Source organism: Manis javanica, chromosome 6 (genome assembly GCF_040802235.1).
Source record: "Manis javanica isolate MJ-LG chromosome 6, MJ_LKY, whole genome shotgun sequence".
Classification (NCBI taxonomy): domain Eukaryota; kingdom Metazoa; phylum Chordata; class Mammalia; order Pholidota; family Manidae; genus Manis; species Manis javanica.
The window spans coordinates 21,532,987-21,547,836 of record NC_133161.1 but is presented as its reverse complement, the minus strand read 5'-3'; the positions used below and the strand labels follow the sequence as shown (position 1 = coordinate 21,547,836).

At 39.8% G+C, this 14,850-nt stretch overlaps 1 protein-coding gene across 2 annotated transcripts in view; it reads right to left on the bottom strand.

Annotated features, from left to right (window-relative positions):
* The window catches only part of UBE2H (ubiquitin conjugating enzyme E2 H), a 92,888-nt gene extending 80,883 nt beyond the window's left edge, over positions 1-12,005 (bottom strand). The window contains exon 1 of one of the 2 annotated variants that reach the window (XM_073238469.1): positions 11,496-12,005. In XM_073238469.1, the coding sequence (XP_073094570.1) occupies positions 11,496-11,548 (53 nt within the window). In that variant the 5' untranslated portion in view covers positions 11,549-12,005. The remainder of the gene's footprint in view (positions 1-11,495) is intronic. The other variant, XM_073238468.1, reaches the window with a different exon arrangement.
* Positions 12,006-14,850: the final 2,845 nt, after the last annotated feature.

Below are 14,850 nucleotides of genomic sequence, written 5' to 3'. Positions count from 1 at the left end.
ATTAAGCATCTAAAGTTTTATACATACTAAGCTGCCTTGAGACTAGTAAATTATAATTACTGTAACTCAGAGCAAATCTGATCCACTGTAGACATTCAGAGTGTAAACATCAATAAAAATGTTGGCAACTTAAATTTTCTGTGAAAGATGCATTTAGAATGTCCTGAGAGTACTAAAAGACAAAGGTAAAATACTTAAGTGCTTAAGTACTGAACTGTTTCAAACTCTAATGGGATCCTACCCTGGCTCTGGGCATATTCTTTTACTCAATTATATTCCCATTCCCTAAATTTACCTTTTAAAAATCAAAATATTGTAACACATAAATATTATTAATTAACTACATAAAGTTTTGAAAGGAACAGCATACTGCCACTCTATCCTAATAAAAGCTTCCATAAATCAGGCACTTAGCAGGGCTTATGTAATTTTTAAAATTATTCACAGGCACATACAATTCAGATACCTCAAGAATACAAAATGTAACGCCATTAAATCTATTGTTCTAAAGAGATACCAGAATATTTATATTAAATAAGGCATTAGACTACACTGTTTTAATTCTATTTTTCATATAACAAATTCCATGATTACTAAGTAGCAAAAATGATTTTCTAAGTCACAAATGAAAAGCAGACTCCTTACTTCAACTTTGGCTTCTATTTTTTCTATCAAAAACAAAGTTACCAGAGTTTACTCTCCTGATCTGCAGCAGTACAGCCAAGTATTAGTATTTCTCAAATTGTTACTTCAGGCCACTAACATTATTGCCCACAAATACAATTTTTAATTTCAACTCAAAGAGCCTTTATTCACAAAGCTATTGCTCTGTTATACAACTATTTGCATCCCAGGTTTTCTCCCAAGTAGAGAAAAATCTATGCTAGAACCGTATGTAAGTGTAATTATCTACTAAAATTTAACTTTAAATACTAAAATGTCATAATTTCATCAGAGCTGATAAAACATTGTAGGAATGAAATTTAAGAAGAAAACAGGCAAAACTGAGACTACAATCACTACATTTTACCCAATTCTTTCAAATGAGTGATAAGCCCCACCCTAATTTAAAAGAACACAAGTCATACACTAATTTCTGATTTTATTTTCCATTAAACAAAAATGTGTAAGCCATGTATCTGTCAATTAGGATAATCCAGTTCAAAGGCTTGAGTATATACACTGGGTCACCCCAAAAATGGAAAATAAACACAAGTAGACATAGTATTTCATTGTCATTCTTTGAATTACAAGATGCAGAGGGACTGGCTTAACCCTGGGATTAAGTTCCCATAGGGCCCAGTGACTACCCCAATTTACCTTGCCTGAACAGCACAAGAGGATGCTGGATGATAGAGCCTCTAAACTTCCTACCTTGAGGACTTAAAACTTGTAAGCAGCTTCGGAATCTCAGATACCCTAATCAGACTGTGTAAAACTAGTTTAGAAAAAACAAATTCTTCGGAAGCAAGGAGAGACCAGGACCTAAGTATAAGACTACAATGTTCAGGTACCAGGTTCCATTATGTCTGACTTCACCTCTGAACAGAGTTAAGACAAATCTAAGGCGTAGCCTATTTTTACATTCTGAGGATACAAAGCAAAGTTCTAAACTAGTAAACATTTTTAGCCTAAGTAAATTCTTAGTTTGATAAATTATTGCCAAACTATACAAAGTGAAATAATCCAAGTCTATTTGGATTTCCAAACTCCCAGAAAAAAGGGCCTGGGTTCACTACTACTTTTAATTAAACTTGAATGTCAGATGTTGTAAAGGATCTGGAAATACCTTCTCTCCAAAGGCTTTTTTGTGTACTTCCCTGCCAGTGAATTTAACCGTCTTACTTGATTTCTAGAAATTAGTCAAAGTATAAGCTAGGAACACTAATAGAAAACAGACATACAGACTGAAATATATGAAATTAAATTACAGTCTTTTTATGAGCTACCAATAGGTTTTCATGTTATAAAACTCTTAGCTAAATCTCAAAGTAAAAGCCATATTAATTATTCAGAGACAGAATCTGATCCCTAACTATTCTACCCCAAGAGCCTATAGAAAGGATAAAAGTATTCGCAAGAACATGAATAACTAAATACAGGTATAGTAAAATATATGTCATGTGATGATCAAAGACATCATTCAAAAGCTGCCTTTCTTTACTGACAAGAGATATGGGCAGCAATCCAGATAATTAGACTAAAGAACACACTCAATGGTGTACTTCCTCTTCTTCCACCCATAAAACAATGACATTAAAGAAAAATTTTAATCTCTAAGGATACAAAAGAATAGAGAAACCAAATACAGGATTTTTTTTCCTTTATGCATTATCAAGATGGTGGCTGTGGTGAATTGGGTGAGTTAGTTGATAAAATTAACAGATGCTAAAAATATCAAATTGTGTTGCCAAGATCAGTGATTATGTTATCAAATGTATTATGTTCTACATTTTAATATACTTACTTAAATATACTCTAATGCAACACTGAGATCAGCCACTAAGAGCTAAAACTCCTCTTGCCAGAAAATGCCACAAGCATTTAAAACGCATTTCCCTCCTGTGTTCATCCATTTGAATGTAAACATAATTTATAATAAAAATACAAAATGTCCAAGATCTATATCATAGGATGATTTCATTATATGAGCCTAAATTTGGATTAGTGATATGATCAGGTATGAATTTACAGTTCTGCAACCCTGAAGGCCATATGAAAATGACTATTTTCTACTGAAAAAAGCAAATCCAGTTTCCTTCCTTTGGAGTGAAACAAGAAGGGTATATACTTTAAGCTTTGTTGTCAAGGAGACTTATTATTTACAGATTTAGACAGAGTAACAAAAGGATACTAAACATTAAGTAGTCTGTAAAACCGTAAAATATATCCCATTATATTTCACCTGGTGATCTCTTATGGACACAGTTCTAAGTGAATCAACCTCCTACAAGTAAGACACTGCAATGGAAATGTTTACCCACGTTTTTGAATTTTTTAATAAATCAACCTTTCAGAAATTTTCTATGCAATATAAAGTCATCTGATTGACGGGCAACATCCAGATAACCAAAGTTGTACTGCCATCATTCGGACAAAAGAACTAAATTTATTTTCACTAAGCAGAGTAGTAACCCACTTCCTCTGAGATAACACAAACCAGGCACACTGTGTATCTCATTTTCTATTTATATTACCTCAACTCAGATTTGATAATCCAAGAAATTTTAAAAAGGATACAGGATAAAAACATGAAACATGGAAAAAGAAACATGTTGCCTAATACTGAAAAGAAAATACATAATTCACAATATTAATAACAGTTTCATAGTAGGGACTTACTTTTATACATAATGCCTCCCTAAAGTAGTTATGAGCTCGAAACCAGGAAGTAGAACAAAAGAAATACAAATTCTACTCCCAATAAGTAATTGATTCTAAATCCCTCAATAGAGTTCTCCAAGTACTATAGCCCAGGCACTTTTTGTGAGTCCAAGGACAGACCCACCAGCCATGCCAGTCTTCCTGCGAATGACAAAGTCCACCCAAGCCTCTCCCCTTCATACAGGTTTCCTACTCCTCCCTGACTTCTCTGCAGGACGGCAAGGTAAAAGATCAGTAATACCTAAAAGCCATCTTACCTAATACCCTAGATACCTAAGGAATAGGGGAAGGCAAAAAAGCATCCTTCATCCTTTGGGTGCATAAAGCTGCCCTGACAGGCTTTCCACCACCTGGCTCTGGAGGATTTGGTTCTAGCCTGGCAGGGCATCCTGGAGCATGAATACCAACTAACCACTATCCCAGGCATCTGGTGAGGTACAGAGAAAGAAAAAATGACAATAACCACAGTACTTACCTATAAAGATATTAACAATTCTCAAATGTGAGACCACCCAAGAATCACTAATGTAACGACAGCCTCTCAGAAGTACACTCTGACTTTTCTGTGTTTTCAAAGGTTTCTAAACACTGCACTTGAATTATACTTATGAAAACACTACACTCTGCAATATAGGCTCAGAGCACCATCTTTGTGTCTGATGACTGAATCAAAGTCTACCCACTGAATAAACTATTGATTCCAACTCAAAATAGGCATAAACCAGGTCTTTTTTTCTTGTTAGCTAAAAGTTTCAGCTGTCAGTAATGATATTAATTTTTTAAACACACATGAACACTTATATGTAAGTTCAAATGTTTGTAATTTATCAGAAAGAGAAAGAATAGGATAGTAACTATTACAATGTCTGATTTTTTATTATGGCAGTATCTATTAACCTATCAAATAACTCACCTAGGATGCCAAAAAAGTAAAAACAAAAAACCCCACCATTTTGTTAGAAATTAACTTTAAAAAAGATCCCAGGGAAAATACATTAAGGGATACTCTAACTCTCAGAATTTGTTTCCAGTTCTGCCACTGAGGTGCTGTTAGTTCCTTTTATCTGAATTTGGTCCACAATAGAGTTCTATGAAAATATTTGTACACTGTTATCAACATAACTGGAGGAGACTGAATGTTAAAAATCTTATCACTATTTTACAAAAAGAAAAGGGTACCATCAACAGAAAGTGTGGTTACCTTTTCAAAAAAGTATAGTTTTACTAGCCAAAATAAAAGGTTTTTGTGACCATAATTCCTGAAATACCATTTCAAAAGGGCCATAAAACCAAAAATATTTCAGAATGAAAATTTAATTCCCTAATTTTTGAATGGGTGAGAGGGAAGAGTAGCTATAAAACTAGCTTTACAAAGTCAGGTTAAAAATCAATGCTTTAGGATATGACATTTAATAGGATTCCTTTAAAAAAACACAACTGCAACAACAGTGTAATGTCACAATCTAATTGTGTGTGAAATACAGACCATCATCTGTAAAGTTAAATTAAAGCTGCCTGTTAAAAAAATTAAGCTGATACTACCACATGATTCAGCTATTCCACTCCTATATATTTACCCAAGAGAAAAGAAAGCATATGTCCCCAGCAGTTCTATTTGCAGTAGCCCGAAGCTGGAAATAACCAGATAGACTGAAATATGTGAAATGAAATTATAGTGTTTATGAATGACCAACAGTCTTCCTGATACATATATGGTTTACATTTTATAAAACTCTTAGCTAAATCTCAAAGCAAATGTCCACAAAGGTGAATGTATAAGAAAATTGTGGTATAGCCATACAATGAAATACTACCCAGCACTAAAAAAGAAAGAACTACATGGTAACAACATGGGTGAAATCTCAAATAGGATGAAAGAATCCACATAAAAAGAGTATATACTGTATGATTCTATTTATATAAAATTCTAGAAAACAAAATAATTTATAGTAACAGAAATCAGATCAATGGTTGCAGAGAAGGGAGGGAAAGACTAGGTAAAGGCACAAGAAACTTTTAGAGAAGAGGAGTATGTTCACTATTTTAATTGTGATAGGCTTTACTGGTGATGTGTATGTCAAATGTATCAAATTTATCATTTTAAATATGTATAGTTATCTTAGGTCAATTACACCTCAATAAGAAAAATAAATAAAATGCAGGACACCTAAACTAAGTCTATAGCTCTTGCCAGTCAGGTCTATCTGCTCATGAATCTAATATTTAACCTTACCAACTCACAGTAGGCACTTTGAGAAGTCCAAAGTACAAACTGAAGGCTCACCATTATTTCAAAAAAACATGCAAATTTACACTTTCAAAAAGAGATTAGAACTCATCTTTCATCACTTTAAAGGTGGACTGCTTCAGTGCCGAAAGGGTACCAACTAAAACACATCAGAACAAAAGGAGAGCCTACAGAATGTGGGACCCCAAGACTTTTAATCAAATATTTTAATTCAAATGTTTATCTTCTATGATTTAACATCCCATTTCTGGAAAGTAAATAATCTAAAAATACAAGAAAAGCTTTCCGTACAAGATGTTAATTTCAATCTTAACACAGAAAGACAGCGAAGAATTAAATCAATGGCATAGGCATGGAATGGAATGGTGTGTTACACAAGCGATTCATGTCAGATATTTTTAACTGGGAAAAATGTTGCAAAAAATTAAGCAAAAACAGGGCATATACAGTATGATCAACAGGTTGAAAATACTGTATGGCAGGAGGCGACTAACAAAAAACACCATAACGTTAACATTTGAAGACAATGATTCTTAAGCTGTGGTCTAAGAGCATTAGCATCATTGGGGAACTTCTCAGAAATGCAAGTTTTCGGGCCCCACTCTAGACCTACTGAATCGGACAATTCTTAAGGGCGGACCCTGAAACCTGTTTTAACAAACCCTCCACATTATTAAGATCACACTAAAACCTGAGAACCACTGTTTAAAGGACAGGACTATGGATGACTATTTTCTTTCCCTTTTTGTAACCTCTACTATCCTCAATTATCTTACTAATATAATCCAACTAAATTTTTTTTATTAAAATAGTTTACTAAAACATACACTGAATAATGTGGGTCTATAGCTAAAAAGCTGTTATAAGCACTTTTGCAGGTCTGAATTGCATACCTAAAAACCCAATGATTCTTGGGACCACCAAATCTCTTTAAGACTGAACAAGATACTAAATTACACATATTTATATACACACACACATACCAGTCTTGGGGAAACTGCACAACACTAGAAAACCAACAGATCCAGGTTTTTCTCTCTCATACACAATAAGGAATATATGGGTCACATCTGTTAAAGGTATTTTTCCTAAAAGCTGAATTTTTAAGCCTGCATGTAATTCACTAGAACTGTACTGCAGGAACAAGATATTCTGAAGCTGCGAATGCTTACTCATGTAGGTTCCTGCTTAAGGAAAGTGTACCACCATGTTATTACATTTGTCACCAAAATCTAGGGAGAGAATACAAATTCAAGAGCACTGGGAGTTACCAAAGCTTTAACTTCTAGCTTGAAAACCATGAAACCATTCCACCTTCCATCTCATCATAGCAAAAAAAAAAAAATATCACAGGAAATAAAAGGCAAAACACAGGTTCCCAACTGACACCGATGCTAGTTAAAAGATTACAGCATTGTCTACACTTTGAGCACAAATTAAAGAGTAACAAAGACTACTAAGAAGTAGAATAACTACTGATTAACAGCAAAATAGTAAAGATATCAAAGATAAATAGCTACACATTTTAGTATTTTTGTTTCTCTTTTTAACATCAACCTTCTAAATAACAGGAATACAGGTCCCTATATATCCCATCACATAAAATTCACTTTTTAACCTTCCTCTTCCTTGAAAAGTCAATTCTGAAAGTAAATACAAGTTATTTATAAAGTGATACAGCGATGACCTGCTATAAACAGCCTGCACTTAGATTTTTTAAAAATTGTTTAACTAGTTACATAAGCATCATGACCACTCACACTGGAGTTTTTCACTACTAAACCCCCAGTATAGAGCCTAGAATAAAGAGGTTGTTGGAGGGGATGAACTTGTTATTGAAAGTTTCTGAAACCCTAGAGCAGACACCCAGGATTCTGTTAAGATTCAGTAATGTTGTTAATGAACTTAGTATAAGACACTGCCCCTCCTTTCTCACTCCTAAACTTTTTTGAAGATGCTTGCATTTCTACTGTACTTTTGAATCCTGGCATGAATCAGTTAAGTACATTTAAAGTGGCAGTATACTCCGTTTTAGGTTACTGCACTCACTCAGAAAAAGGGAATCGTCGAAACTTTTGGTATTATCAAATAAGTTCCACCAGTTACAAATACAGTATATGCCAGGTCCCCACTGTTATCAGATCCACTTTTCTGATTTAACCTTGAACACTTCTTGTAGTTATAACAGGTCGGGTTTTCCTCTCCTCTTTTTACCCCTTGAAAACACACTTCATCCTGTAACACCACTCACAAGGCCTCCCCAGCCCCTACTTCTTTCGTATATAAACACACTCTGGTCACACACTCCATCAGCTGTTTGGTAGCTCCGCCCCTCCTCCTTTTCCGGGTAGTAACAGAGCAGCCAATGAGCTGGGAGGAGCTGTGTCTGGGGCCTTTCCCCTGCATATGCTTTTCCAAAACAAGCAGCTCCAGCCTTCAGCAAGGGCCACTAGTTCACAGATAAAAGGATCACTAGGCTGTGCAACAGGGTGAGACGAGTAACCCCCACCAACAAGGAAACCCGTGTAATCTGAGCTGTTTGTTCCTTCACAGGGAGAACTTAAACTGATATTCCTTTAGGGCAAATCACTTTTTAAGGTCACCAGAGTCCCAGTTCTCAGACAACCTAAATAATAAGCCAGGTTTGAGATGGAAACCTCAAAGGGTGCCAGGCTGGGAACAGCACATTATCACCAATCTACCTGACTGCAAACAAACGGTCACACTATTCAAGACCATTCCACCATTCCACAGGATTTGGGCTAACTGCAAGCTTTCTGATGGGGCCACATTCCTACAGGGCCCCAAAGTCATGTACATCAGTTTCTAGGGTTTTGGAGAGGTTTGCACAACCCTCAGCAAAGGATCAGAAGAGAAACAATGAATGAGTCAGAGTTTCAGAACATAATCACCCAGCAGATTATTAAGTGCATTGGTGCAAATCACTCACTCCCTGCATAACTTGGGAGTCAGCTCTCCTTCTACCAACCCGTCACAAAAGAATTATCACTGCCTCCAAATAACAACCAAAGACCGTGTCTCCAAAAGAACCTAGTGAGCTGGAAGGCAGTGGGAATTACACTCCTCTTCTCTCCCTACCCCCACACCGTTACTTTCCTACTACACAGGTTCCTTGCCAAGCTGTAAATCGTGGTGGCATAATTACACTCAGGAGACATCCAAAAATGGGCTGAAACAGGAGACTGCAATGAAACCAGCTATCCGTCTACACCAAAGAAACCATCAAGGGGCACAGAGGGGCAAAAAGCAAATACATTCCTTCAGACCTTTTCTACTTCCTCTCCACCATCTTTCATTTTCAACCCCCGGCGGCCCTGTCACACAATTGTACACACAATTTAGTAGTGGGTTGGAGAATTTTTCCTTAAATGTTTTGCTAAATATAGCTTGCTGAAAAATTGTTGGCTCCATTTGGGCCTACTGATGTGAATTCAATAGAGAAAAGAAGCCACAAAATCTCTCACCCCCACAACACACATGCACACACAAAAGCAAATACGAAAATTTTAACTTCCAAACTACACTAGACCAGAAAATAAAAAACATGAAACAAAGATAACCTCTGGCTTTCAAATTCTGTAGCTGTTGTCCTCCTATCTCAAAGATCTGCAATTTTAAAGCGCCTCTGCTTTCTTTTGTCAGAAAGGAGGAAGGTGGGGAAAGAACAGAAGGCCAAAGCATCTTTGCCTTTCTTCATCTTCTACTAAAAATAAGCTATGAAATAAGCCACTTAGGGGAAGAAAAAAAAGACACCCTGCTGTTCTTTGTCTGTTTTCCTCTCCCTTTCCAACCCCCACACCCTGACTCCTAAATGCGGTAATCATTCTAGATGCCACAACTACTAAATGAACAAAAGGCACTGTATGGAAAAGGCATCAGGTCAAGTTAGGCCTCGCCCTTTATCCTCAATCTTCTAAAAATACGTAATGTATAGAATTTGAGAATCTGACATTCATCAAAAACAGCTGGAATTCTCTCTCCCACCTCCATCCCAATTAAACATTAGGTAGAAATTTGCATTAGGTGTGACAGTAACTCTCAATTCAAGACAAAAATAACTCAGGTTCTGCCACCATGTCATTTCCTAGTTTCTAAACAAAAATAAAACCAGAAACTGCTTTGTGTAAAACGTACAGAGCTACAGTTACAAGTCTTCCTGCAACCTTATGAAAAGCCAACAGTACTGTATCATTCACACATTTACAAAACTCAATCACAGCTCAGTCAGTTTCACTTGTGCCTAGACATATGTTTGGTACATAAAATATACTTTATTATCTGCTCTTCTAATCCTCACTCCCACCTCTCCAAAATTCTAAACTTCAAACCCTTAAAGTTAGAAGCTATCTACTGTTCAGAATTCCTTTGGCCAAATTTTCCGGAAGAAAAAACACCTTATTCCTTAACAGATTATGGGGAAAAAAAAAATTCTCTTGCCAAGGCAACTTCCCTCCCATCCCCCACTTCCAAACCAAATGCAAAAACTACTTTTTAAAAACTTCAGCGAATTCCGTAACTTGAGTATTTGACAATAATCATCTATCTCTAAAAAGAGGTAAGACACCCAATCCAAAAACACTAACAAATAAAAGCTAAGAAAGAAGGAATTCACCTGAAGAATCTGGCCAAACAACTTGAGTTATATAAACAAAACCCTGCAACAGGGGGAAATGGTTGGGGGATGGGGGTGAGGGAGAAAGAAACAGGGCACAGGACTTTCTAACTACGTTTCACACACTACCACTCCCCACCCCGGGTTCCCCCTATCCCCAGGGATTAGTTGTTCAGAACACTGGGCTCATTTCCTCTCTCCCCCACCCTTTACCCCTCAAAAAAAATTCTCCATTTGTCACAGGAATTTTCGCGAATTTCTCTCGCTGGTCATGAAATAATCAGTCTGGATTCCAACCAAAGCCACTGCTCGAAGGACTCTTATCAGTTACAGCTTCCCACTGCTACCTCTAGAGCACAGAAAGCTGGGGGTGGGGGCAGGAAAATAAAGGGTGTCACTTGGCAAGATCTGGGCAATCACTCCCCAAGAACCTTTGCTTAAGTGTCTAATACCAGGCTATTTTGTGAAGGAGATCCTCTTTCTCTCCCTCCCCCCAGCTGTCATAGCCACAATATGGAGGGTGACTTGCTGGAGGGCCTGGGGGTCCTCACCACATACAGCTATGGGTGAGATAGGCTTTGTCAGTGGAGAAAACAAAAAAACAAAAACAAAAAAACCGGGGGTTCTTCCAGGTACCAGAAAGCTTAACAGGGGTCTCTGATTTAAAACACTCAGAGAGGGGGCACTGAGCAGACTACTCTCTTCCTAATATAGAAAGGAATTAGGAATAAAGGAGGTCACTTGAGTTACCCCAGTTCAAGAAACACTGTGAGTGGAAGGAATGAGAGCAACTCAAGAAAGGGAGAAAGGTTTCACTCTAGGGAATTTCTATCTCGAATCCTTAAATCTAGAGCGAGCAGAGACCCTGAAGGTGGGCTCGGTTTAGAGAGGTAAAGGTGGCTGGTCCTGCAAAAAAAAAAAAAAAAAAAAAAAAGCACGACTTGGGAGTACAAACGTCGTGGAGGAGAGTCATAGGCACTGGGGGAGCAGGAAAAGCGAGGAACGATGCTCATTTCGGGGTGCTGCAGATAAAGGGGGAGGTGAAAAGGCTCTAGGCTCCTAGGAGGTGCCAAGGAGCCGCCGTAGGCACTAGGGGGAAGGAGGGGGGTTGGGAGCCTCGGACAGTGGCCTGGAGTGCCCCAGGGCCCCTGCTCTAGTTTCAGGAGGTGCCCTGGGCATCCCCACGCTGCCCCCCACAATCAGCCCAAAATCCCCCTCCACGAAGGATACAGCTTGACTACGTCCGTGTCCATCCGCCTTTTGCCCGGACTGGGGGATGACATGGTGTCGCCGCTGCCTCCCCGTCGCCTGCGCCGCCGCCTCTCTCCCTTCCTCCGTCCGTCTGTCACGAGCCCCGGGCCCCGGCTCTGAGGAGCCCGCGGCCGCGCCGGCTCTTCGGTGGAGGTGGCAACACCCCGCGGTCCTGTCGGGTCCCGTCAGTCGCCGCCGCCACCGCCGCCCCCCACACGGGGGAACACTGAGCACTGTCCAACCGAGTGGGGGTGGGGACCCCGCGGCGCCCGACTCGGGCTGCCCCTCTCCGGCTGTGGGTTCCGCCGCGGCCCGGCCCCGGCGCTTCTCTGCGCCTCACGACGTTCCTTCCTGCCTGCTCTAACTCGTTCGCCTGCTTGCCCGCTCACCCTCTCGCCGGCTCTCTAGCAGCCTCCACGACCAGCGAGCGACTCTTGCTCAGTCGGCCTCTCTACCCCAGCCTCGCTCTGGGCGCCGTGATGTCACCTCTGTGATGTCATCTGCGGGGTGGGCTCAGCTGGCGAAAGGGGTGGGGCGCCGCAGCGGCGGCGGCGTGGACTTTCCCGGGAGATTCTGGGAGATGTAGTTCCTCTTTCTCCTGTCCTCATGGCCCTCTGCCCCTCCCCCAAACCCCTACATACCTAATCGCTCAACTGCCAGTGTTATCATCATCATACACAATAACAGCAAATAATGGCAATATTATTACATTCATGTGTTTTAGGGTAATGAACTTCCTTCTCACTGTGAAAAGGCAGTTTATTTGATTTGGGGAGGCCGAGGTGGCAATTACTCAGGCATCAAATCTGGAAACTCCCAGATCAGCAGTTTCCCTGCACTCTGCTCCCTTGAATAGAGAGAATTTGTTTGCAGCGATTGTAGACTATAGATAGCAAGGCTTACTCAGAGCTTGCAAACTAGGATTCATTACCTTCCATTTGTATAAGGCCACTGTTTCAAGGATTAGGAGTTGAGGCAGCAAGGAGGCAAGGCCAGAAATAAATTAGTGCTAACATCCTCACTCCACTGAGTATGAGTTAATTTCACAAAGTGAATGACTGATATAAGCAGAAACACCCCAAATATGCTTTAGTGCAAGACAAAAGATTATTCTGCCCTCCAAACTCCTATACTAACCCTATATACTTCATCATTCATTCAAATAAATATTTATTGAGCACTCACTGTATGCTAACCACTGCTAGACATGAGGAAGTCATGGTGAACTAAAAAAGACTACATTTTCACGGCCCTCCCAATATGGTTTGGGGATCTAGAGTGTCAGCATCAGCTGGAAACTTGTTGGAAATGCTGGCTAGCCCTTCACCTCAGACCTACTGAATTAGAATTTGCAGTTTAACAAGGTCCTCAGGTGATTCCTATCCACAGGGAAGTTTGAGAGACACTGCTGTACAATGCACTCCTAAAGAAGTGATTTGGAACCCAGGAGTCAGCTACACTAAGGGGTTGGGAAAAAGTGTTCTGGCATCTCCTATATTTACATCACATTTTCCCTGCCTTCTATTCTCAAAATTTTCTTCTATTCCCTTGTTCCCATGAATACACGTGTACTTTGCCAGACTGTGTGCTATGAGTTGTGCACCCTTACATAACCTCCCATAACAGACACACACGCACACACACACACACCCCTGAGGCAGCAACAATCACCTCAAGTCGAACGTTGTTTGCGCCACTCACCCCTCAAAAAGCGGCTATTTTTTGTGTGTATATGGTAAATATATATAACATGAAATTTGCCTTTTAAAACATTTTAAAGCATACAATTCAGTGGTATGAAATACATTCACAATGTTGTGCAACCATCACTACTATCCATTTCCAGAGCTGCTTCATCATGCCAAACAGAAACTCTGTGCAAATTAAACAGTAACTCCTCATTCATTCTCCACTCCTCCCAGCCCCTGGTAACTTCTATTGTACTTTCTGAAAAAGACACACTGTTTTAACTGCTTCTCAAAGGGGTGCATTGCTCTTTCTTACTGCACATAGCAATTCTGTCAGAAGGAGGTCATGTCTGAATGAAGAGATTTCTAACCCCCTTTTTTTGGCCACTTTGTTAAAAGGAGATAAGCACAGAGAAGAGAATTTTTCTGACTGTCTCCTCCAGGTTCTGCGGCTGCTGGTGCTGCCGCCTCCTCCCCCAGCACCACTCTGCTCTCCCTCACCTGAGGAGCTCCCACTCCCACACTGAGACAGTGGTTCTCAAGTTTTGGTCTGCTTTAGAATCACCTGGGGAGCTTGTTAAGCTCACCAAAGTCCAGGCCCCAGCCCTGGGGATTCTGATTCAGAAGGCCTGGGTTGGGGCTTGGCTGTCCACGTCTTTAAAAAGTTCCCCAGAGGATTCTGAGGCAGGCCAAAGTTTGAAAACCAGTGCTTGAAAATTCCAGTAGGCAGCAGCACTTTCAAAACACCTGCCTTACCCCTCTGGGCAGACTCTGTGCCTCCTTAATGCCCTAGGCAAATAAGGACATTTCCTCCCCACCTGCCAACAAGATGGCACATTTCAAGGACCCAAAGGTGTTCCAAGAACAGAAAAAACTGATCAAGGATGGGACGCTTGAGAAAGAAGGGCATGCACTGGAGTTAGAAGAGATTTCTAACCCCTTTATTTGGCCACTTTGTTAAAGGTGCTTTAATCTTCCAGATGCTGTGCCATTGTGATCTAAAGCCTATGCCAAAATAATTAGAGAAGTGTTTAAAGAAAGTTGTTCTGGACAACACTCGAGAAGGTGGGGCTGTTCTACCTAGAAATGCTATGGGAATTTAGCCCTCTGAGCAATCATTGAAGAGGAATCCCCTAGAGAAGAGTTAATTGTGTCCAGCAAGTATCTTACCTCTAGGTTACTCAGGACAAACCTACCCTCCCCAGCTCTTAATTTGGCATTAACTAACTGCATACACCCTTCTCGAGCCTCAGTTTTCTCAACCGCAAAATGTGGCTCATAATCCCCTACCCACTTGAATAGCTTGATAGAGCAGATGGAAAAGATGAATGTGAAAGCCCCTTGTAAACTATAAATTGCTTTTCATAAAGCTAACATGACATGTTGATTATAAGGTATAATATGATATTGATGGCAGTATTATGGTATTAATATCAAACCCCCTTCACCCCATTCCTTGTACAGTATGTATCATTTAAGGAGAAGGACATTTACTTTCCTTTTGTTGTTTTTTTTTAAGATATATCATCAATTACTTCTCTTCATGGTGAGGGTATGTTCAGATTTTTTTATGATATGCCTTTTCTCTCTGGGCATTTCGCCACTCACTCCTTCATAAATCCATCTCCCCTATTCTGACTTCCTCC